The sequence below is a fragment of the Plasmodium coatneyi genome, chromosome 4 (assembly GCF_001680005.1).
Source record: "Plasmodium coatneyi strain Hackeri chromosome 4, complete sequence".
Classification (NCBI taxonomy): Eukaryota; Apicomplexa; class Aconoidasida; order Haemosporida; family Plasmodiidae; genus Plasmodium; species Plasmodium coatneyi.
Window position 1 is genome coordinate 1373563 of NC_033559.1, and position 24205 is coordinate 1397767.

General features: G+C 41.7%; 8 protein-coding genes across 8 annotated transcripts; 6 read left to right on the plus strand and 2 right to left on the minus strand.

The window, feature by feature from the left end:
* Positions 1 to 493: 493 nt before the first annotated feature.
* On the minus strand, positions 494 to 3210 carry PCOAH_00008920 (Beta-ketoacyl-acyl carrier protein synthase III; the record flags this gene model as incomplete). Its single annotated transcript, XM_020057701.1, has 8 exons — positions 494 to 586; positions 807 to 875; positions 988 to 1322; positions 1537 to 1650; positions 1767 to 1902; positions 2400 to 2531; positions 2707 to 2798; positions 3048 to 3210. 8 exons carry the CDS (start codon positions 3208 to 3210, stop codon positions 494 to 496), a joined length of 1134 nt encoding a protein of 377 aa, XP_019913103.1.
* A 1741-nt stretch (positions 3211 to 4951) lies between these two features.
* Positions 4952 to 8755, plus strand: PCOAH_00008930 (Uncharacterized protein; the record flags this gene model as incomplete). Its single annotated transcript, XM_020057702.1, has 1 exon — positions 4952 to 8755. One exon carries the CDS (start codon positions 4952 to 4954, stop codon positions 8753 to 8755), a length of 3804 nt encoding a protein of 1267 aa, XP_019913009.1.
* A 1051-nt stretch (positions 8756 to 9806) lies between these two features.
* PCOAH_00008940 (Uncharacterized protein) lies at positions 9807 to 11808 on the plus strand (the record flags this gene model as incomplete). Its single annotated transcript, XM_020057703.1, has 7 exons — positions 9807 to 10083; positions 10248 to 10662; positions 10755 to 10962; positions 11046 to 11118; positions 11229 to 11305; positions 11454 to 11540; positions 11767 to 11808. The coding sequence occupies 7 exons, from the start codon at positions 9807 to 9809 to the stop codon at positions 11806 to 11808; spliced, it is 1179 nt and encodes a 392-aa protein (XP_019913261.1).
* A 43-nt stretch (positions 11809 to 11851) lies between these two features.
* PCOAH_00008950 (Uncharacterized protein) lies at positions 11852 to 12475 on the plus strand (the record flags this gene model as incomplete). Its single annotated transcript, XM_020057704.1, has 2 exons — positions 11852 to 12178; positions 12434 to 12475. The coding sequence occupies 2 exons, from the start codon at positions 11852 to 11854 to the stop codon at positions 12473 to 12475; spliced, it is 369 nt and encodes a 122-aa protein (XP_019913162.1).
* Positions 12476 to 14024: 1549 nt separating this feature from the next.
* PCOAH_00008960 (TKL protein kinase) lies at positions 14025 to 17063 on the plus strand (the record flags this gene model as incomplete). The annotated part of the gene is made up of 1 exon (XM_020057705.1): positions 14025 to 17063. The coding sequence occupies one exon, from the start codon at positions 14025 to 14027 to the stop codon at positions 17061 to 17063; it is 3039 nt and encodes a 1012-aa protein (XP_019913069.1).
* Positions 17064 to 18510: 1447 nt separating this feature from the next.
* PCOAH_00008970 (Asparagine-tRNA ligase) lies at positions 18511 to 20268 on the plus strand (the record flags this gene model as incomplete). The annotated part of the gene is made up of 1 exon (XM_020057706.1): positions 18511 to 20268. One exon carries the CDS (start codon positions 18511 to 18513, stop codon positions 20266 to 20268), a length of 1758 nt encoding a protein of 585 aa, XP_019913326.1.
* A 91-nt stretch (positions 20269 to 20359) lies between these two features.
* On the minus strand, positions 20360 to 21683 carry PCOAH_00008980 (Uncharacterized protein; the record flags this gene model as incomplete). Its single annotated transcript, XM_020057707.1, has 2 exons — positions 20360 to 21485; positions 21598 to 21683. 2 exons carry the CDS (start codon positions 21681 to 21683, stop codon positions 20360 to 20362), a joined length of 1212 nt encoding a protein of 403 aa, XP_019913037.1.
* A 1057-nt stretch (positions 21684 to 22740) lies between these two features.
* On the plus strand, positions 22741 to 24013 carry PCOAH_00008990 (GDP-fucose transporter; the record flags this gene model as incomplete). The annotated part of the gene is made up of 3 exons (XM_020057708.1): positions 22741 to 23233; positions 23393 to 23593; positions 23781 to 24013. 3 exons carry the CDS (start codon positions 22741 to 22743, stop codon positions 24011 to 24013), a joined length of 927 nt encoding a protein of 308 aa, XP_019913289.1.
* Positions 24014 to 24205: the final 192 nt, after the last annotated feature.

The following is a 24205-nucleotide window of genomic DNA, read 5'->3' on the forward strand; positions in this document are numbered from 1 at the left end:
TCCCACGGTCGTATGTTCATTTTTACTCGCCTTTTTTTCGTGTGCCCATTATCAAGTGGCCCATTTTATTGGGTTCGCATCGCAGTTTGTCAAAAGGAGTTTCACTCTTTCGTGTAAAAATAGCAACAGGTACGTAAACGTGAACATAAAAGATGTATAAAAAAAAAGTATAGGGGTGGAAAAAAAAAAAAGAAGCAAACTTTGCAATGGTACAAATTAAATTAACAATGGAGGGAACAGAAACGTAACCACGGGGAGGCAAACATAATAATTTAAAAAAAAAAAAAAAAAAAAGTCGTTAAATCTGAGGCGTTAACATAGTTCTGCATTTGTGCATATAGCGAAAAAGGCGTGTTTCTTTTTTTTTATTTTATTTTTGTATAAATCTTCACACACGTAATGCACAAAAATTAAAACTTTCGAGGAGCTTTACGTTTTGGAGGGTTTTAAGAATAACGCAAAAAGGCATACCGTTTGCCCCCTCCTCATGTTGTTAATATTTAAATATGACACATCCGTATGACATGCCTGCTCCGAAGCCACACATGCATATGACGTCACCCCTTTTGATTTTCCCGTTGTGTATCTGTAGAGAGGTAAATGGCAAAGAGATGGTAACGAATTGGAGGAAGGACAAACGATATAACATTCAAACATTCGCACTTGTTAACGATGCATTTATATATTGGGTTAAGCTTGATCATGCAGGACTGATATAATACACACGACGGGTTGGGGTGTACCCTGTCTGTACGTATTATTCATATTTATAAATTTTATTTTTTCCGTTTCTTTCTATTTCATACGTTTTCTGATAGGCACAAGGGGATGGAGGCGGCGGACGTGTTCGCGTGCTCGTCTAGGTTAACCAGGATCTGTTTAAAATGAGTGAAAGGGTTCGGTATGCGTGTTTATCCTGCGTATACATGACGTGGTGGTCACCATATTGCAAACGAATCGTAAAGGAAAAGAAAACGCATTCATCACCTTGGATAGGGGAATGTCCAAACTTTTTGATACAGTCTCTATAATTCGTATGTTAGCCTGATGAAATATAAAGTAGTCAATCTGCTCCATTTTTATGTTAGCCTCTTGTGTAGCTTTTAGGACAATCTTTGGCAAATTACAAATGGTGTACTTAAATACTTCTTTCCCATTCATATTCAATTTTCCATATTTGTTTTTATTTGGGTTTTCCAAATTGTAGTTATCGCATTCGAAGTTGATGGTTAATAGATCATTTAGTTCGCTGTTCGATCCTAGGGAATAATCATATATGTGGTTTTCTTCATTTGGTTCTGTTCTTTGTAACACGACGGCTCCTGCAAGGGGGGTGGGGTATTTTTCATGGGGGCGTTCTTTCCAATTGGTCAGTTGTTAAATAGTGAAGGTGTTGTCGGTAGGGGTAGCCATTTTATTTTTGTTCTCCAAAATGGCTGCTTTATCCCGACACGGTGTGCAATTTAAGTGGGGTGTGTTTTTTTCCACTTCTGTGCCGTCGGAATAGTAGGGATAAATTACACACGCATGCATCACCTGCGGCGTCTCCAAATAAAACACATGTGTTGCGGTCCCTCCAGTCTACAAAGTTGCTTAGCGCGTCGCTGCCAACGATGAGGATGTTCTTATACTTGGATAAAAAGTTATACGCTGAAAGGGGGGGGGAGGGGAAATGGACACACGCAAGTGGTGATAGGAAAAATGTGAAAAAAATAAATTTATCATGTGGAAAAGTACACTCCCTTTCTTCACTCATAAATAAGAACCCGTAGCAAAGGCGAAAACGAATCCTGAACACGCCGCCGTTAAGTCCATGTTAACGCTATTTTTGCACCCAAGCTTGTTACTAATGTTGTTTGCGTCACCGAACAAATTATGAGGTGTGGATGACGCGTTGATAATCTGCGAATAGTACACATGCACATGTTAGAAGTTCCTAATTTGGAGGAAGTTTTCATTTGCGTTATGGTTAAAATGGAAGATAGGCGTGTGAAGTCGAACAAATCGAGCAACGTATTGATGGGATGTTGCGTGGGGTGCTCTCCCTTTAGCGGAGCATACTCAGTGCACAATTACCGCGATAGACACGCAAACAGGAGCGCGGGCGCAGGTGGATAAATAAGTAAAAATGTGAGCACATGTTTCTATCAGCTAGAGTAGGTAACATATGCACCAACATTTAAATGCACCACGTCCATTTCGCTACAGGGAAAGCTTAAATGCGTCTACAACGAAATGGCAGCAAGATAAAAAAAAAAAAAAAAAAATAGATCAATAAAATGAACAGAATTAAATTAACTTACATCACACTAGATTCAATTGTAAAGATGCTATATATAATGTGGAGAATGCCCCCGCGCGCCGCGCTCACGAGAAGTACATCCGACGTGTAGCCTTACCATGTCTACACTTAACGGGTTCATCGAGCAGTTTTTAAGAGCCTGATTAGCGCTTTCTATCTGCAGCATTGATATGTTTTCATTCCGTTTTAGAATCCTTCTTTTTTTAATTCCTGTTCGGGTTCTAATCCACTAAAAAGGTGTCCATAAGAAAGAGCGCGCATATTATCGCGTGTATACAGACTAAATGGGGGCTCATTTAAGCCACAAACGTTGAAACACATGAGGGGGGGCATAATCTCTAAAGCAGATCTGTATATACATATATACATAAACGGGAGAAACGAAGCAGACACGGAAATATTACTTCGTCGCTGGTATCAATATATTTTTTTAAGTCATCATTGTGAATCTCGTTTGAGGGGTAAGCATGACCATGTCCTATTATCTTACCTCCACCTAGTGCGAAAAAAAAAAATAAATTAATAGAATAAAAAAAACGTTAATTCTTTTTGCATGCCTATTTGGGAACAAATTTATATTCGTGCTTCGCTCAACGAGTCACTTTGGTGACTAAGTTTGTTCTTCCCGGTTGTAGATGTGAAAGACACTTAAGAGGGGGAACGGAACCCCCCACAGACACGGTATATACACATGTGGACGCACCCATCACGGCGCCCCCTTAAAGTGTTGCCGCTCGTCTCTCACTTCTTCCTCCCGTTGCGCGCACTTTAGTTGTGTGTTGCACATTCGGGGCACTGTTCATAAAGTTGTATTTACAACTCTTATTGATTTCTAGGGTGAACAGTACAGAAATGCAGTGTGCAGAGAGAACTATAGCCATGTAGAGGAAGACTTTTCCTGCCCTCATTTTGTCCCCACGTTGCCGTCACGTTCGTTGTATGAGTTTCTGCAGGGGTATACACTTGGCAGTCGCTCTTTTCAAGGCATGCAAACATAAATGGTGTCACTATGTGTTTTACTCACAAAATGGTGTTTTAAACAACAAAAGGAAAACAAAAAAATTGGGTGAATAGAATGTTGGAAAATTTTCAGTTAACATTTTTTTTCATAATTGATAAAGTATTTTTTTTAAAAAAAATTGGTAGATCAAAAAAATAGCACCCTCCTTTTGTGTTGACAGAAAACGTTGGAAATTTATTCTCGACGAACACATGCAGTGAAATACAAATTTGACCACCTTTTCGTTTAAAACGTAATTTGTGCCATTTGAGTTTTTTTTTTTTTATTTCCCTATGACATCACAGGGATTGGTATAAAAAAAAAGTGAAGTCATTAAAAATACGTTGCTTGGGGTGGCTCCCCTGGAAAACAATGTATCACCTTTTAAATTATTTTCCTCTTTTGCATTCCCCCATTTGGTTCCCTTCAAATCACATCCCTATTGTCATATGTGCCCCTTTAAGTAGAATGGAGCAAATGCAAGTTGAGGGTTCCCAAATTAGTATCCCCTCCTTTATTTTTAAAACTTGTTAGGCAGCTTGAGCCACTTGAAAAATTGCACGTCGTTTTAAAGGAGTACGTTTCTACAGGGGTTAGTGAGCATAATGACAGACCCTCCCAATGGGAAACACTTCTCCTGAACAACGCTGTCACAACGCTGTTACAACGCCATCGCAGTGCTGTGCACACACACACCAACTGCGCCGCTAAAGAAAAAAACAAAATCCCCCCGCAGAAATGCTCTTCCTGGTTCGTTAAAAAAAATACATTTTTTCACATAACAGTAACTGGGGTCTCCACGCAGGGCAAATGTGAGAAAGCCCCCTTTACCAAAAGTGAACTTAGACAAGGAAAGGTGTTCCTACTGATGGTAGCTTCGATAAGCAGAAATACAACTGTGCTGTGTGAACATGGATATACCTGCCAATTTTTCAAAGAGAAGAAAAAAAAAAAAAACACACACAAATGTATAACTGAAAGTCAGTTAAAATACGCACTCTGGTTTACCAATAACAGATATGTTTATGCGTGCTACACAGGAGTAATACGCCCAAAGGGTTTTCCACTTAAGTGTAACGCTAAGCACGTCATGAGAATTCAACTCATTTTGTAAGAATCAAAAAGTAGGAAATGCTTTTCACAAAAAAGGAAAGAAATGTTTGTGAATAGCCAGCAAAGATAAAATTTAAAAATAAAAAAATTAAAAAAAATTCCCTTTTCAATTCTGCGTATTTTTTTTTTTTTTTTTTTTTCTTCCGCTTTATGAAACACCAAATCGTATAGCCTATGCGTGTATCATTGTGAAGCCCACTATAAGAGTTCTCGTGGGGGTGTTTTCCAAAAAAAAGAAAAAAAAAAACAGAAGAAGAAAGGAATATAAATTGTCACTTTAAGATGAATTACTCGAAATATACAAGTCACATTTTGTGTAAATGTACGAAAAGGGGAAAGGGAAAGAAGTGAAGGGGAGGAAGAGGGAAAAAAAAAAAACATTTTACACATACAAACAAATTTTTACAAACGTACATGTGGGAGGAACACAGTTATATAATGCGAGTGGTTCCATTAGAAGTCTTACTTCCGCTTGTCCTACCTCAGGGGAAGTGAACTGAAGAGAAACACAAAAGAGATCCAAAATTTGGAAAATTATGAATGAAAGGATACTGAAGACTATTTGGAAGTGTGAGTCATCATGTCTATTAAGCAAAAATAATTTTAACGCAAGTTTTGTTTCCACATTTAAAATATCACGATGTAGCACTTTACTTCTGGAGGGGAGAAAGAAGTTGGTGGCACTTGGCGGTGCGAATCAGCACGTCGTAGTGGGCAGGAGTAAGGAAAGGAATTATCCTCATCGGGCGAAGAATCAACTTTTGGAAGATGGAGCAGAGGGTGTCTGCACGGGGGGTGAACACAATAATAGGGGAATATGCAGTGGTGAAGGCCCGCCGTTACAAGGGACACACTACACCTTCCGCTTTGACAAGGGGGTCCAAAAGCTGCATGTTGGGCGGAACAGAGACTCCTGGAAGAAACCGCCCGTGAGTTCGTATTCAACGGTGAGAGGGAGCAAAGATGAACGTGAGGGAGGACAACCAGGAAAAAAGGATACTGATGCGGGTGCGGTGGAGCATGCAAGTAGTGAGTCACTCGAGAAGGACGAACCGGTAACCCCCACGTGTAAGAACATGCCACATGTTGAAAAAGACAACCAGTTCAATTGCAAACGGGTGGATGGTAATGGCGATACGCTGCAGAACGAAAGGGGAGAGCCACCGTCGGAAGATGATAGCATCGATTTGCAGAGGGGTGACTCCCACAGTAGTAGTAACGACGGAAAAGACGAACTAACCGAGAGGCTAAAAAAAAAAAACGAACTAAAAAAAGTGTTAAACATAATATTTTGCTCATCCATTCCCATGATCGGATTCGGGTTCATGGATCAGTTTATAATGATCCGTTTGGGAGATATTTTCGATGCATCCATCGGAGTGTCCTTCGGAATATCGACCCTGTGTGCAGCTTCCTTTGGCCAACTCTGCAGTGACACGTTTGGAATATTCTTCGGCTACGTCTTAAATTATTTATTACAAACTTATAAAGTTATCCAGCCAGCCAAATATGACGTAAAAAATAAAGTGTACCAGCATTGCACCTTAGTGGGATCCGTCTTAGGGATTCTACTAGGTTGTGCTCTTGGTATGTTACAACTCATTTTTATCGACACAACGAAGAGTGAAAGATTGAAAAAAAAAAAAGAATTAGATTTTATATTTCAAATGGTCATGTGTGATTGTTCCAATATTTTAAACTGCGAAACGTCTACACTCTTTCTGTACGATAAAGCCAAAAACGAATTATGGAGCAAAGCCATACATGGAAGAAAAAATATCATAAAAATATCAGCCAATAGTAATGAAAAAAGTTTCAACCTATGGGTTCTTCGAAACAAAGAAATAATTAACTGCAAGGATGTCGTAAATAATGAATTGTATAATCCTGCACATGATGAAAAATTTAATTTCAAAACGAGGACCATTTTAGCGGCACCCATTTTAGATCGAAATAATGAGGTTGTCGGTGTCCTTATGTTCCTTAACAAGCTAAGATCCCATGGTGGATACTTTACCCGGAATGATGAAAAGCTAGCCGAAATGATGAGCAAACATATTTCCATTTTTATGGAAAAATTCAATTATATCAGTGAGGGGGATAAAAAAATGATCATCTTCGATAAGGAAAAGAACGCATCCCGCGAGGGGGAGGAGGAAGAAGAAGAGACAGAAGAGGAAGAGGAGGAAAATGACCCACCTGTACCCAACAACAGTTTGAACCATAACCAAGCGGAAGGTGAATTAACGGGGGAACACACACATGAGGGGAATAAACCGCAAAGCAAACAACATGCAGTTAAAGAACGGAAAAGAAAAAGAACCCCCAAAAAAATTTTACCATATCAAATTTCGCAAATAGAGGAAGATGATAAAATATTCGACGAAGGAAGCGAAAATGACAACATGAAGCAGTTTGGTGAGTACTATGATGGGAAGACGGAGGATGAAGAAGAGGAGGACGACGTTTATGACGATGATGAGGAAGATGACGATGAAGAGGAGGAAGACGCGGAGGTGGAAAACCTCGCGCAGAAAGGGGAAGAAGAAGCATGTAAAGCAACCCAGCCTAGTACGGGGCCCATCGAAAAGGAGCAGACTGACCAATTGGAGGAGAAGCCCCTCGAAATAATAAACCTCTTGCCCATTTCAAAAATGGAGGAGAAGAGAAATGAACAACCAGTTAACCATTTCCTAGTGGAAGATCATTTTAACGATGGAAAGGATCATCTTACTGAGGGGAAAAATATCTCCAAGGAGTGGCAAACAAACCCAGTGGACTGCAAAGTCGAAATGATTAACCGGGGGGAAGACCAAGGTGAACCGCATAAATTCACCATTTTGAACATAGACAAGAAGGTAACAGATCACGCGCAAAAGAAGGGCCCCTCTTTGTTTGGTAATTTCAACTCAGGGGGAGCTACCCCTGTGACGTCCCATCCGCACACTGTTCCAGGAAGGACTACTAGTGAGAACCTCCCCGGTGAGAATAACAGGAACAGTGTTGCCAATCAGTACCTACGCACCGACCGAAGCAACGAAGGAGAAAAGGAATCCACCCATTTTGACACATTGTCTGTTGTCCCCAATGTGGAAAACATTTTTAAAAGTCACAAAAAGGGCAACTATAATTTTTACGAAAAAAATCCTGAGGAAAATGTTAATTTGGGGAGCAAGTGGAAGAAGCTTAGTAGAGCTTCCTTAAGCACCATGTTGAGTGATGGTGTTTCTGAAGAGGGAGCCGCCACCCCTAGTTGGGCAAATTCGGAAGTTAACTACCCCCATGTGGGGGGCGCAGATCATTACGGTAAGGACGGTGCATCTGCTTACAACGGGGGAGTTGCTCCAGATTACACCTACTACTACGACATCGAGCACACGAGCGATTACGGAAACCTATACGTGAAGGACTTCCCCCATGGGGTGGCTACGAACGCTGCGTTCGAGAATGAGCGAAAGAAGGAACAAAACGACTCCATCGAAAGTTACCACCGTGGGTATAACAGCGCCATTCTGAGCGAGACCCTGTGTAGGAACTCGTCCCTCTCTGTGGCAAGCGGAATTAAGGAAGAGTCTTTCAAAAGACACAAGCAGAATTACGTGCACGCCAAGGGGGTCTTACTAAAAAAAGCAGCTCTTCTGGAGGGAACGGGAAAGATGTACAGCTCCAGTGCATACAACTCAGAAAAGTACTTTTCACACATCCACTTTGCGAAAATATTTAATATGGTCTCTGAAAAAAAAATGAATATAAAAAATTTCAAAATTTTAAAAAATATTTACAAGTACAATTTAAGCAAAATTTTCACTAATCATTACAAGTATATAATTGTGAAGAAGAAAAAAAAATTACGAAAGTTTTGTTACACACTTAAACATTTTGATATTTACAAAGTGGACCATTTCTGGTTTAATATATATTGCCAAAATGAGTTGAAAAAAATATTCTTCCGAAATTTACACTACATAATAGACTTACATAATACACGCATAGTAGATTTTAAGCTCATAAACAATTATATCCTTCATAAGATTTACGAAAATACCACTGTCAGCCGTCTCGCACCAAGCACATGCTACAACATTAAAATAATTGATTTTTTTTTTAAGGAAAATTTGTACCTTTTAAATAAAAGCACCATGAATGATATTATTTACAAGTATATAATTTTTTACTACTGCAGAAAGAAATTGAGGAAAAAAAACTTTAACTATTACAATTATCAGGACATGTACATTGCGGAGAATTTTTTCGGTCAAAATACGCACACGAAGAAGGTCCCCAAAATTCTGGATGCAGATCTCGGGAAGAAGAGCGCCATAATCACGGTGGACAGATAGCGGAAGCTCTGCGAAGGGTTGAAAAAAGTTTGCCCTACAAGGGGAGGCACACCTGTGCGAACGCACCGCTTCACGTTTCGGAGGATGTGTTTCCCCATTTGCCGCTCTTCCGTTTTTTTTTTTATTATTTTTTTTTGTGTAGAATCGAAGTTGCGGATGCGCACATTTTTGTAAAATATACCAGCGGGGGGAACCCATGTAGTAGGCAGGTGTAATTATGTTGCCCCCCAAATGAGCACACCTTACCTGCTCAAAAAAACAACCCTGTGTGTATGTCTACATACCTCTTTTAAATTAATTTGTTTTCCACATATTTGTTCATAATACGTATGCATGTTTTATTTCATTTCCGTTTTGCAAAAATTTTCCCAGAATGTGCAGCTCACACGTAGTTATTACATATATTCCCAGGCATACGCGGAATTGTTAACGCTTCTGCGTTCTTTCCAAATTTGGGGGGACCCCCTCCCCCAATCCCGTTGCGTACATCTCTATGTCGCCTGGTTATCTTATGAATGGCTTGTTCCGTAGTGTTTGTTTGCCCACTTTTTTTTTTTTGTTTAGGCTGCATGGTGTATTCCCCCTTTGGGCAATTCCCTTGGGTGCATCACTTTATTTTTTTTTTTTTAATTTCCGTGCACGCTTAGAGCAATTTTAACGAGCTGCAACTTGGGCAAGAACGGACTGCCGCTCTTCTACTGCTTCCCCGTTCCGTTCCCTTTTCTACACCGTGCAGCCGTTGCGTGTATTTTCTGCACGCACCGAAGTGGCCTCTTGGGGCGTGGGGGAACATGCCACAACTTTTTTTTTAACCGTTTTTTTTTTCCCTTTTTTGTAAAAAATTTAATTTGAGTTACATCCTAGTTGGGTACATGAAGAGGGTTCGGTCCATTGCCATCCAAGAGGAGAGAAAAAAATTTGCCAGCAACTGTGTTCTAAAAAGTGCAAAAAAGGTGCAAAGAAAGTGTAAAGAACTGCAAACGATCGACATATGCGAGAGAGCCCCTGCGGCAAGGTCCCCTCTCATGCAGGCCGCCCCCCTCCACCAAAAATGACGGGAATTCTAATCCTGATCAGCAGTTTCCTCATCGCGCTCACAATACTGCTAAGAGCCCTGCAGGATAAAAGTGGAAATGCCAAACCGATCCAAAGGGACAATAAAAAAGATAAGGGCAAAAGTAAAGAAGCCCCTAAACAGAAAAAACAAACAGGCAGTGGTACTACCAAAAGTTTAGACAGAAGCACTCCCCATGTTATGTTCGATAAGAACGTTGTTGCCCTCAAGGGTAATAACTACCCCGTAAGTGTATGCGTAAATGGAGAATGTGGTAGGTGGAAAAAGAACGCACTTTAGTGAAAGTCAGCAAAGATTTGTTTTTTTTCTTATCATATGTTAAGGTTTTGCATTATCACTGGGAGTTAGTCTAAGCTGTCTGTCATGGTATATTTCAGCCCCTAGTTATATCAACGCGGCTTCATTTCCACCCCGTAGGAACCATCGCCATCAGCTGCAACAACGGTAACTTACAATTCCACAAGATCGGCAAAGATGGCTCGAACAAAATTACCCTGAGCAAAAAGCTAGACGAGGTGTACAGCTGCATAGCCATAAACGAAGAGGCAACATATCTGGCAGCGGTGAGCGAACTATACTCAACATTAAGAATTTTTAAAATAGGAAAAGTGGAACAAAGTATCAAAAGTATTTCTCTCTCCCTGGAAGGGAAAAAGGAACTACACAAGAAAGACGTGAAATTTCTGTACATTCATAAAAACTCTTTTATAATTACCGGATCGGAGTTGGATGAGACGGAGGTAAAAATCTGGGACATGAAGGGGGACCTTTTAAAAGTCGTGAGCATCAAACAGGTTTATAATTACGACTATGCTGTTTCGAAGATGGCTAGGTGAGCAGTTGGAATGTTCCCGAATTAGGCCACATTTGAACTCCCGCTTGTTCGTGTCCCCATTTCTACGCACTGTATGTCCCCCCCTGCAGATTTTTTGGAGTCGCTTGCTGGTCCCCGGACATTAAAATCTTTGAGATAAAACAAAAGGAAAATAACTTTCACAGCATCGACAAGGTCATGGATTTAAAAACCAGCTCGGGCACCAAGTGCGTCTGCTTCAGCGACGACGAGGAAAAGGCATTCCTAATTGACAAAAATGGAATTCTCGCTGCGTATAATTTGAACGTGCGTTATAAGGTAAGAGAGCATTTCTATGCATGCACATGTATACATGCGTGTGTGTCACTGCCACGTGTAATTCTTTCCACTCTTTCTTGCAGCTCCAAGAGGAGTCCAAAATTTTGTACAAAAAGGATTTGAAGGAATACCATTTGGAAGATTTCTCCAGAATGTGTAAGGCCACCTCAATGCTCCCACCACCAACTATATGTCCCCCGCGCTTTACAGTTATATCACCTTTTTTTTTTCTCATAAAATAATTATTTACCCATTTTTTTCGCTAGGCCTATCGGGTGACTCCAACCACATCATCGCAACTTCTGGGTGCAATGTGCTAATTCTGAAGCAGGACGATTTGCAGGTAAGCATTGTTCGTGTTACCCCCTAAGGGAAGGAACATGCTCACAAGTTTCTGTGCGCCATTTAAAAAAGTGCACACGTCGTGAGGCGTAAAAAATAATTACCACAAAAACTGTTACTCATGCATGTAACACCCTTCTCATTATTAGCTTGTAAACAAAATAATGGATGCCCATCAGGGGGAGATATTTGGAGTCCTACCCATGGCAGGCACATCCCGTTTTGTTACATGGGCGGTAAGTTAAGAACTCGAGCACGACGCAAAGGGCGCAGAAGGAGTGTCAAAAAACGCATATGCTAAGTGTGCATATTCGTTTATACGTGCACACTACACGTATGCCTTCCTATGCGCAACCGCGAAGGGAAGGATCATATTTACAGGCTAAGTATAACGTGTGTGGAAGTGAACATACCCATATTTACCACTCACTGCTTGCTTTTTTCCCCCCTTTTCTGCATCAGAATGATGGCACTGTAAAGCTATGGGATACCTCCAAAAAATAACGCACATAACAAAAAGGAGGAAAAAAAAGAAAGACAAAAAAAAATGTTGCCCGCTGTGGCCTGTTTAAACGCATTTTTTTTTGTGTGGCTCATTTTTACCTTGTTGAAAAATAAACTGAGCTATAATACAAGCGAAAGACAAAATGGTCCTGTCGAAATTGGAGTGGTCCTGGGCTCCGGAGGTCACACATTCGAGATGTTACAGATATTGGAGCTCATCAAAGATGGCAACATAAGTTTTCACTTCTTTTACGCAAATAATGACTTATTAAGTAGGGAAAAGGCAGAAAATGCTTTAAAGGAATACAAAAAGGATTTCTTTGCAATTCCAAGATGCCGAAATGTTGGCGAGTCGTACATACGGTCGTCAGTAAAACTATTTCTTGCATTCATTTATTGTTTATTTTTAACATACAGAATGAATAATATGAAAGTGTTGATGATGAATGGCCCAGGAACATGTCTGCCTGTTGCATTTTCCTTGCTATTCAGAAAATATTTTTTTTTTAAAAAAATAAAAATTGTTTATTTGGAAAGTGTTTGTAGAATATATTCCCTCTCCCTGACTGCAAAAATTTTGTATAATTTTTCAGATTTGTTTGTTGTTTTTTCTGAACATTTGCAGAAAAGGTACAAAAAGGCCAAGTATTATGGCTACTTGTTCTGACGCAGTTTCGCTGACCAAGGTGGTCTCGCTACCTGGCCCGTCTTTTTTCGCACTTTATCGTGTGTATATATTTGCGCTTCCCACTAGCGTTACCACTGTCATCACGTATGAACATACATGTTACATTCTTTTGCGACTGACAATCCTTACAACTGTGCGATGAAATTATCTTTTTTTTTTTTTTTTTATTAATTAAAATATTTCCCGCACTTTTTGAGGAATACGTAAAAAGAAAGCAAAACCTTTTGTGTGTTTTTTTTTTAAAATGTTAGCAAAATTGGTGTAGTACAAAAAAAGGAAAGTAACTTCTTGCATGAAGGGGTCTTCTCCATCTTAATTGAATACCATGTGGAACTGTTCACCAGGGGGGTGGTAAAAATAAGGTGGGTGAGACGCACACACGTGAGTGTACAACCATTTTGACGCGTACAGAAAGGAGGGCACAGTGTGTTTGTGTGTGTGCTTTTTCCAAAATGAAATTAAATTTACTCCTACGATTGGTGTTTTAAAATGTGGTGGAGGTCATGCACATGTACACACGCCCAAGTGAGTTTCAGTTTTTTCCACGAAATATTCGCCTGTATACGCAAAGCAACAACGTATTCGCAAAATTGTTTGAAGAACTGCACATATACATTTGCCCATTTTATTGCGTCCGTGCCACGCTGTTCTCAAGTTAGGATGCGTTAAAAAAAGGGTTGTCATTAAAATGATTATAGCATAGCAAGTGTTCATTACCCTTGCGTAGGTAGCTCCTAATGTTCGTTATTTTTTTTCTTTTTTCTTGACGTGACGTATACCACGTGTAAATCATTCCTTAAGCGTTCCATCACGGAGGGTGTAAAATGCATTTTCTGTCAAATCGTGGCGAATATATTTTAGCGTTTGCTTCCTATGAGAACACATTTTTTGCTTTTTAAATGTGACGTTTGTGGTAGTACCCCTATTTGGGGACATAACTTATTCACCATGTTCTGCGTTTAAAATGTTTTAACTAGCTTTTTTTCCTTTTTTTTTTTTTTTTTTTTTTTTTTTTTTGCCCCTTGCTGTTCAGGTAAAAAAGTATTACAATTTCAGCTTTGTTCATAACATTTTTTGGCTTGTTATGAGCAAACAATCGCAACACTGCAAAAGTTCCCACCTTTTGGCATTCGAAGGATAGCGGCATTCGCGCGGAATAAAGGAACAACGTAGTTCAGAATAGGGCAAATAGAGGGGATAATTGCCCGAACCTTTGGGACAGCCTAAACAGTCGCACAACTGCGCGCCCCTTAAGCATATAGAGCTTTGTACAAAAATAGGCATCATTTGTAACTGCATTAGCATCCGCACGCACACACCGGGCGACCCATTTTGGCCATATTGAAAGCGCCCAGGGGGAAGGTATTCATATGTACAGATATACATGCATATGTATACGGTGTGACGCAATTTACGCTTGTGCGAGGACCCTCTTGCGTATGCTTACAGAGGACGTAACAATAACAAGTAAAATGTGTTGTGGAAAAAAAAAAGGGGAAAAGTTGCCAGAAATTTCACGAAAAATGACATGGGAAAAAGAACAAAATGGGAATATCGTTACTTAAAAACAAACAGAGGGGTATACATAGGAGGCATAAAAAATAAAAAAAAAAACGGATGGGGAATAGCAATTAACAATAATGGAAACAAATACGAGGGGCTGTTCCAGAACGACCAGAAACATTTGGTTGGGTCGGAGCTTCTCTGCTGCTTGTACAGCCATAGCTACAAACAGAAAAAAGAAAATGTTGAACAAAATAGCGAAGACGAATTTGCACAAGGAAATGTCTGCCTTCATGATAATAGGTATATATACATAGGGGGGTACAAAGAAGGGAAAAGACATGGGAATGGAATCTTAATTGACTACAACACGTATGCTATGTACAGCTGCATATTTCTGAGGAACGAAATAATATATAAAGATATTTTATTTTCCACGGTTAATAATTTTCCGCCCAAATGTGACAAGTACAGATTGACTGCGCCTTTTCAGGAGAAAGGAAGGGACAAGAAGGGGGGGACGCACAAAGCGCGTCCGCGCAGAAGAGATAGGATCAAAATGGAGGGAGCAGCCAAGGGGAGCGAATATGACTATAACGCAACAGATGAAGGCTCCCTTGACGGAGGCGCCGATGAAGAAGAAAGTCCCTCCAGTGGCAATTCCGAGGAAACTGGAAAGAGCAAAAGAGAGCGAGACGTGCATTCCTTCATAGAGAACCAGTACAAGTACAACATTTTCAGCTACGTCCACTTTTACCAACAGTTAGTGAAAAAAATAAAGAGGGAAAATTCGAGAGAGCTCTTTGCCCATTCTACACATAAAAGGGAAGTACACATTGGGGAGAGTAAATGGGAGAAGTTCCCAAAAAGTACGTTAAAAAGTGGGCAGGAGAAAAAAGACAGGAACAAGTTCTGCCCTAATGGTAGGAAGAGCAAACTCCCAGGTGGCACGTCTGCACAGAATGGTCCAATTGACGAACCACATAGTCAGAATCGCGAAAAGGAACAAACTGATAATTTTCACATTAAAAAAATTCACAACAAATTTGAACATTTGGAAATGGAGAAGATGCTGGTGGAACCTCTTGGCAAAAACAAATGGGTAAATGATATTTCCAATGAGGGGACCACGCGTGATACAGAGAAAGGTAGGTTAGAGACATATGAGGGAAGTGCAACTCGTGATGGTAGTGGATGCAGCAATAACTTGGCGCATGTTAATGGCGGAGGAGTTATTCACGAAACGGATTTGCTTGAAAAGAGGGAGGAACTTCCCAATAATGAGGATCGTACCATATGTAATGGTGCAATTTTGATGAGCACACTGGGTGATAAGTTACGGGACCCGGCCACTGCGGAAGATGGCATTTGCGTGATAGGGAAGGAAAACGTCGGTGGTATTGCCTCTGAGGGCAAACTCGCTAACGGCGGGGTCAGCCAGCAGAGTATGGAAACTCCCACCGTGGTGAGCAACATGGAAAGCGATGATTCCGTAGGAGAGGGTGGGGACGGGAATTGCTCTCACGCACCTTGTGTTGCCGTCACCCAGTTAAGAAGTGAGACGATGGGGCAACCCATCGGGGAGGAGCTCAGCACAAGCGGAGGTAGTAATGGCATCAATGGCAACAGTGGTGACGCGTTCCTGAGGGAAAAGACCAACACCGTGGGGGTAAATAATCACGGTTGTAAGGATACTGTGAGAAGTGTAAGCAGCGTGAGGGATGGCTCCGATCGTAGGCATTCTCTGAGAGGGAGTCAAGACATGGAGACAACTGCACATAACAGGAAGAAGGTTAATCACAAAGTGGGCAAAGGTAATAGTAACCCATTTTTAAAACAAACAAGCGATGATGATCAGCTGAGGAAAGAAATAGAAAGTCTTCTTCCAAGATGGTTAAGGAAGAAGAAAAAAAAAAGGTGTCTGTCATGTGCACAGAACTGTGTATACTGGGACGTATTTGAATTAAATTTTTTTTTTTTTTTTGTCGGAGTTCCAAAAAAGGCGATAGAAATTTTTATACGAAATGAGATGGATGGGTATTGCCTAAAATATATGGAAGAGAAATTATTAAAACGCATGGGCGTAGACGATAGGGTAGTAAAAAAGTACGTTACACTGTGTGTGCAGTTTCTTTTACGACTGAGGGAAAAGTATAAGTACAGAAAAAGGAGCAATAAATCAAATGGGAACATCCACGACGATGCATTCCTTCTGAGGAAGAACAAATTACACTACCTAAATTTAATAGGCAGGGGGGGGTATAGCAATGTTTACAGATGCATATACGGAGATAAGTTATTAACATACAATGATGATTATTTTCGCATGCAATATTCAGCTAACAATATAGCATTAAAAATATGTAATAATGAGAAGTATAGTTATGAGTTTTGCACCGAAATGGATATCTTGTCGACCTTAAGGCACCCTAACGTTTCCCTTTTTCTGGGTGCACTAAAATCCCCCCAAGGAATAGCCCTAGAATATATAAACTGTGGAAGCATATTTGACCTAATACATAAGCGTAAAGTAAAAATGAAATTAAGAGACATCCTTAAAATGGGCAAAGAAATTGCTGCCTTTATGTGCTTCCTCCACCATAAGGGTATTCTACATTGTGATTTAAAATCATCAAATATTTTGCTCTCCATGTCGGGGCAAGTTAAAATCTGTGATTTTGGATTATCTGTACAGAACTTTACTCAGAAGCCGAGGTTTCTTGGAATTGTTGGTACCTACCAGTGGACAGCTCCAGAAATTTTAAGAGGTGAAGGATACACTCCACAGGCAGACGTATATTCCTTTGGAGTAATCCTTTGGGAAATGCTACATAGACAGATCCCCTTTCGGGAACTGAAACACCCCTTGGATATTATTGCATGCGTTGGCTATGCTAGAAAGCAGCTTCCCATCAGCAGAGCTATTCCACCCCCCGTGAGGTACATTCTGAAGAGGTGCCTGCATAGAAATAGGCACAAACGTAAGTCCTTTTTTTTTTGGTCCGAGTATCTGGACACGTTTAGTGAGACGTGCAGAGCGGCGAGCGTGGATCCTGCCCCCTAGCGTATCGGTGCATTTGCACAGTTCGGTTTGTCATTGCGTTTGATTAGTTAACTTTGTCAGTGCGTTTGATCAGTTAACTTCCCATGCGTGTCTGCGCCACCGTGTTAGCACATTTTTAAGTGTCCCCCTTTTTGTTTTCGTCCTTTTTTAAGTATCCAGTAATGCCGTATATATATTTATATATATATTTTTTTAAACCCCCCTTTGTTGCTTTACAAGCACGGGTGTAAGCACCGTTCGCAAACACGAATGGGAAGAAGGGCCCAGGTGGCTGCCCCCAATGGCGTTCAAAAGTTGTTAAGCAAACCGAACGGCTGCTCCTACTTTGTACAATTTTCAGCGTAAAGATGAACATGCAAGGGATGGACATAGGTGGTTATGTTGGGACGTGACGCCAATGAAGTCATCGGTGGAGGGTAACTTGGCTGCGCTGAAGCATGAGGCGTGTTGGTTGGCATGTTGGCCGGTGGGTTCACCCTTACCCACAGAAGCTGCGTGTCCTTGTCGGAACGCCGACCTCGTAACGAACGTTGTGCTGGGAAGGCGGAAAATAAACACATACCGTATGGCATATATAAATGCATAAACGTGTAGCAAGCTCATGCAGGAGCAAAGCGAAATAAATGAAGGGGGCCAAGTGTGTTAGGGAAAAGGTAAAGTTGGGGGAGGGAAAAGAAACTGAGATAAACGAACTACCGACTGACAGACCGTGCACTTTTTTTTTTAAAAAAAATATAAATGTAGGATGAGTAGAATGGCAGATCAAAAAAGAAGAAGCTCCCTTCTGCAAGGCTACAAGTGAATACCCCCCTCCTGCAACCGACTTTTCCCCCACGCGGAAGTGAATACCCGCATGGGAAGAAAAGTATGCGTGCTGACGACGGGGAGCGAACTTTTACGAGCGCAAAATGGTTTTAAAAGAATATATTTATTCGTGCAATGATTTTTTTCCACCAGTTGAGTGACGCTTAGAAGGTTTCCTCTTTTTTTTTTTTTTTTTTTTTTTTCTCTAGCCATTATGCTAGTTCCTCCCCTTATGGAAGAATAATTAACAAATAAGAACAAGAACAGCAAGTTCGCAAGTTCGAAAGGAGGCCCCCTTTTTGTTGTTGCGCTCTACGTGAAGATAGGCGTGACGATAAGTTGAACCCGTGCGTAGGGAAAAGTTTGTCATCCTGTAGGTGCAGTGCTCCACCGCAGGGGAAAACTCCATGTGGTACGCAACTCGTGTGGCTGACTTGTGCGTATAGGCGAAGTCCATCTGTGAAGAGGAAAGGAAATTCACGCAAGGCTACCTCAACAGAGGAATAAAGAGAAAGCTAAGAAGTTATCCTGATTGCTCCCCACCGGAGAGGACACCCACACCATTCAACCGTTTGGCGCTAAGTGAAGTTCTCTTTTTCCGGTCAGAAGGAGAGACCCCTCTTACCCCCCCCAAAAGAGCAGAATGGACATTCAAGTAGATGACGCAGTTTTACAAAAGGCCAAGGCGCTTCAACAAGCCAATGAAGAAGAGATAAAGTTGAAGAAGTTAAAACCACAATCGGAGGGGTTACTAAGTCCAAAGTGCAACCTCCTTGAGGTGACGGATAAGGGCTGTAGAAGTAGAGTACGAATCAGTAACGTGTTAAATGTTCCAAAAAGTGAAGCAGAATTTTGTGATTCTACCAGGAAAAATAAATATATAGACCAGATAATCACCGTGTGCGGTTGGAGCAAAGCTGTGAGGAAACAGGGAGGAGGAAGGTTCTGTTTTGTGAACCTAAATGATGGTTCTTGTCATTTAAATTTGCAGGTAATTGTAGATCAATCTATAGAAAACTATGAGAAGCTACTAAAGTGTGGGGTTGGGTGTTGCTTCCGTTTCACGGGAAAGTTAATAAAGTCCCCTGTCCAGAATGAAGAAAAAAAAGGACTCATAAAGGAAAACGTAGAACTGTCATTGAATGATAGTTCTATTCACAATTTTGAGATTTATGGGGAAAATTTAGATCCGCAGAAATATCCTCTTTCGAAGAAGAACCATGGAAAGGAGTTTTTACGAGAAGTAGCTCACTTACGACCACGTAGTTATTTCATTAGCTCAGTCATTAGGGTTAGAAACGCCCTTGCAATTGCTACTCACTTGTTTTTCCAGAGTAGGGGTTTTCTCTACATCCACACGCCGTTAATTACTACATCTGATTGTGAAGGCGGTGGGGAAATGTTTACCGTAACGACCCTCTTAGGGGAAGACGCTGATTATGGTGCCATTCCTAGGGTGAGGAAGACAACCAAGGGGGGGACGAAGCGGGAAGATACGCATGCCGAAGGGGTACAGACAGGTGCTAATGCAAACCCATGTAACAGTGCAAATGGGGATGGCACGCACCCCGTACAATACCTGATCGATTATAAGAAGGACTTTTTCAGCAAACAGGCGTTCCTCACGGTGAGTGGCCAATTATCCCTAGAGAATCTGTGCTCCTCAATGGGTGATGTATACACCTTCGGACCCACCTTCCGAGCGGAAAATTCACACACATCTAGACATCTGGCTGAGTTTTGGATGATAGAACCAGAGATAGCCTTCGCAGATCTATATGACAACATGGAGTTGGCCGAGTCATACATTAAATATTGCATTGGGTATGTGCTCAACAACCACTTTGACGATATATACTATTTCGAGGAAAATGTAGAGAAGGGGTTAATAAATCGGTTGAAAAACGTATTAACTGAAAAATTTGCAAAGATAACCTACACAAATGTGATCGACCTTCTGTTGCCCTACTCAGAGAAGTTCGATGTGCCAGTCAAGTGGGGAATGGACTTACAATCGGAGCATGAAAGGTTTGTGGCAGAACAGATTTTTAAAAAACCCGTCATTGTATACAACTATCCTAAGGATTTAAAAGCTTTTTATATGAAGTTAAATGAGGATGGAAAAACAGTTGCCGCAATGGATGTGTTGGTACCGAAAATTGGCGAAGTTATTGGTGGCTCCCAAAGAGAGGACAACTTAGAACTACTCGATAAAATGATTCTTGAGAAGAAACTAAACATGGAAAGCTACTGGTGGTACCGACAGTTGCGTAAGTTCGGTTCGCACCCTCACGCAGGTTTCGGCCTGGGGTTCGAGCGTCTCATTATGCTTGTCACCGGGGTGGACAATATAAAGGACACCATTCCCTTTCCTCGGTATCCTGGGCACGCCGAGTTCTAATCGGTCAATCGGTTAGACAACCAATCGGTTTAGATGCTTACGAAGGGAAGTGCCTTTTAACTGCCGTCCGGTTAAGTGCCTTTTTCCCCCTTCACTGCGTGTCTGCGAAAAAGATAGGCGCATCGGAGGGAGTCAACTTGTGGATGTCCTTTGCTAAAACTCCCCTCCTGGATCGGGGCTTCCCCTTCTTCCCCTCCCCCCCTGCGTTGCTCTCATTTTGCCTATATATGGCACTTAGCAGTTGTTCATTTTCTCGTTCCATTCTGCCTTCGTCCTGCATCGTATCATACAACAGAGCGTCGTCATTTTGGTCCTTGTTAAACTTGTTAAAGTGCTTTCCATTTTGTGTGAGCCTATCATCTGGAAGGTTGCTTCCCTGCGCTTGCGTAACGGAACTGAGTTTTTTCCCTACCCTTCTGGAGTATTCATTTGAGGCGTCCACCTGCGTTTCTATCGTCTGACTTAGTGAAGGTGCACCTAGCAAGTTCAGCGTCTCTCGCATATGTTGGGGAAGTGGAGATGAGACGGATACAACTCGACTGCATGCAGATTGGAAGGTCACACTTAAACAATGCAGGTGTAGCATCAATTCGTTGTTTTTGCCCACATGGGGTAGTCTCTTCAATAACAACCGGTTGGTTTTTTCCACCTGGCCACCCACATTCCGGTAAGCGAAGAACCCATTTTTTTTCAACTTCTTCCACCCCCCAACGTATTCATTATCGCCCACGATGCAGGTGTAGAGAGAATAAAACACCAACGGCTTTATAAACTTTGCGTCTTTTGCTGTTGTGTGAATTTTCAACAGACTAAACTTATGCGTCTCATACGAAATGATGTTACTAATCACGTCATACTTCATCGTCTTTAGGTCTCTCACATGGTCCTGCTCGTTCGAGGGGACCATAATCCCTGAATTGGGTAAATATTTCAGGCCTAACTTGACTTGTACATTTTGCGCGTTTTCCACGTGACCGTAGACTAACGCTAGGAAGGTATTCCCGTAGGTGTGATTTTTTATGAATTTATTTTTGCAGATAAGTAGGCACCCCCCTACATGGTTGTGTAGTTTGTATAAAACGTTTGCGCTTTCATGGTCGTCTAGGTTTAGTCCTTGGAGACTTTTTATTATGCTCTCCTTTTGCGGGGCTCGCCCGAAGGTGGACACTCCGTAGGCTTTGTTCACGACCAGGTAGTCATCATCCTGGTAGAGCAGTCTGCATAGTAATGGGTGGCAATGGTAGGAAGGTAGGATGGTAGTATGGTGTGATATGATGAGCGGCACGACGTAGTGTGATTGTGGTGCGGTGTGGTGGGCGCAGTTCTTACGTCTTCTTCAAGTCAAGGGTAGACTTGCTCGCCTGCGAAAACCTCCTCTTCAGGAAAAGCATCCCAATTCGACCGTTAATCTGCATCAGAGGGGAAGGGCACGGAATGGAAACAAAGTTAGCAAAAACAAATGTGAAAAAAGGCTCCCACATGAGCACTTCTTCCGTCTGTTCCATCGGGGCGATGTAGTGGACATTCTACACTCCACCTAAAAGATGATTGTCCTTTTTTTTTTTTTACCATATTTTTCCTTCACACATGGTTGCTCTAATAATGGCATGGGGTGCCATGTTCTGCTGCCACGGGGAAGTGTGCCTACGTCGTCATCCTTTCTTGCGCTTGCAAAAGGGTGTAGATGAGCATACTCGTTTGTCGCGTTTGCAGAGTGGAAAACTGTGCGAATTGTCACCACGCGGGGGGAATCACTTGGGGAAAATAAAAAAAAAATAAATGAAATAAGTAAAACGCGTAAAAGCGTGGAATGAATGGATGAAGCCCCTACAACGCGAAAATGCAAATGCTCCAATCGGCCTGGTATGCCAACGGTTTGGAAAAAAAAAAAAAAAAAAAAAAAAAATTGCCACGAGTATTCCCCTTGCATGCTCCAGCTCAGCATGACAACAAATATAAATAAATTAGCACACACATAAGGAAAAAAAAAAAAAAAAAAAAAAAAATGCTTTGCGTTATGGTTGCTTGTGCAAGTGTATCATACGCGTTTGTATACATATAATGCCGCTTCGTGAGAGGTCCGCCCGAGGAGGTGTTGACTTATCTGTGCAGACTTCCCCATTCGGTGCTTCCTTAGGTTCAATAGATTAATTGCCACCGCAGACAAACCCGATCAGGGCGCCACTACACCTACTTGCGAACGCCGCTGGTGCTGCTTCCAAGCAAAAGTCACTTTTCTGCGTAGGCTTAAAAATGATGCATGGGATGAGGGAAGTCCGGCACGTGTAGCAGAATCGTCCTCAGTGCTAGTGTCTCCCCCCTTTGCATATACATTCACCGATAAATTCGCTGATCAATTCGCCGATAAATTCGCTGATCAATTCGCTGATCAATTCGCCAATCAATTCGCCGATCAATTTGCCGATCAATTCGCTGCTTGTTTTGCTGCCCGCCCCGACGAGATCCCAAACGATGAAGCGCAACGTCACGGTGGTGTCTTCCATAGGCATCTACCTGCTGTCCTCCGTGACGTCCGTCTTCGTGAACAAGTATGTGCTGATGGAGGGGGCCGTAGATACAGTGTTACTTATATTTATTCAACACTTATCATGTTTGCTGCCCTTCCATATATTTAAAAGATATTTTATGGAAACCCAGGACAAGAAAAAAGTTCAGGAGCAGCACATGGGATCCCTCTATGAAGGACTGAAACAGATGTGGCTAATAATCGCCTCCTTCAATTTTACGCTAATATTTGGGAACACATGTTTGAAATACACGAATATATCTTCGTACCAGCTAGCTAGATCCATGACGTTGCCTTTTAACTTTCTTTTTTCCTACTTTTTTTTTAAGCAAATAAACTTTACGTTCCTCATGACCTTTGCCTGCATGTTGGTTTCGGCTGGGTTCTTCGTCTTTTCCCTGGACGCCGTCACCACCAACTTCAAATCGGTTCTCTACGGTTCGCTTGGGAGGGTGACACCGCCATATATGAGGGTTGCAGAACCCGTTCTGTGGGGTGATTTGCCTAGTTGTTCACGCCCTACTCAACGCACCGGCATTCTATGCACCTCCACACCTGTTAACCGTGTCCACCTCTTTCGCCCCCCCCCCTGAACAGGCACCACCGTCTCCATCGTCCAAGCAATTCATCTGAATCTCCTAAAGAAGAAGTTGATGATTTATCATAACAAAACGGTCATGCTTTACTACAACATGTTGTACTCTTCCGTCATCCTTTTTATTTACCTGTGCATAACAGGAGAGTTTTTTTCCATTTTCCGCTGGAGCCATCGCGTTTGTTTTTATCTGGCCCTGTCGTGTGAGTAAACATAAGGGGAGATATAACTCCATTGGTGGATTCACCATTCGGGGGTTCACAGAGTCACTTTAAAGAAAACGCTTGTCACATATGCACTCCCTTTTTAACTGTACCCTATGCATGTGTCACTTCTCACTTGGCTAACACATACACACACACGCTTACATACCCTCCCCCCCCCCCGCAGGCATTTCGTCTATCTTCGTGACATTTTCCTCCTTCCTGTGCATTCACTACACAGACAACGTCGTCTTTAACATGTTTGGGAATGTCAAGTCCACCCTGCAAACATTTATAAGTAAATTTTACCACGATGAGGTGCTAAATGGGTACACATTGGTGGGCATTCTGCTGACGACCCTGGGGTCCTTTCTTTACACCTATTCGAGTGAGTATGCAAGGAAGCAGAAAGTTGGATGAGCAGAACCGGACGTGAGGACGTCGAGTCGAATGGAGGGAAATTAAAAAATGATCCTCATATTTGGTTCACCTGTGACTGAAGTAGCAACCAAGCAGAAGAGACGCTGAACTTAACCCACCCTTCACATGCACATCGAAACGACAGACGTTGTAGCGTGACGTAAATAGCTACACAGCTGCATATTAAATTTT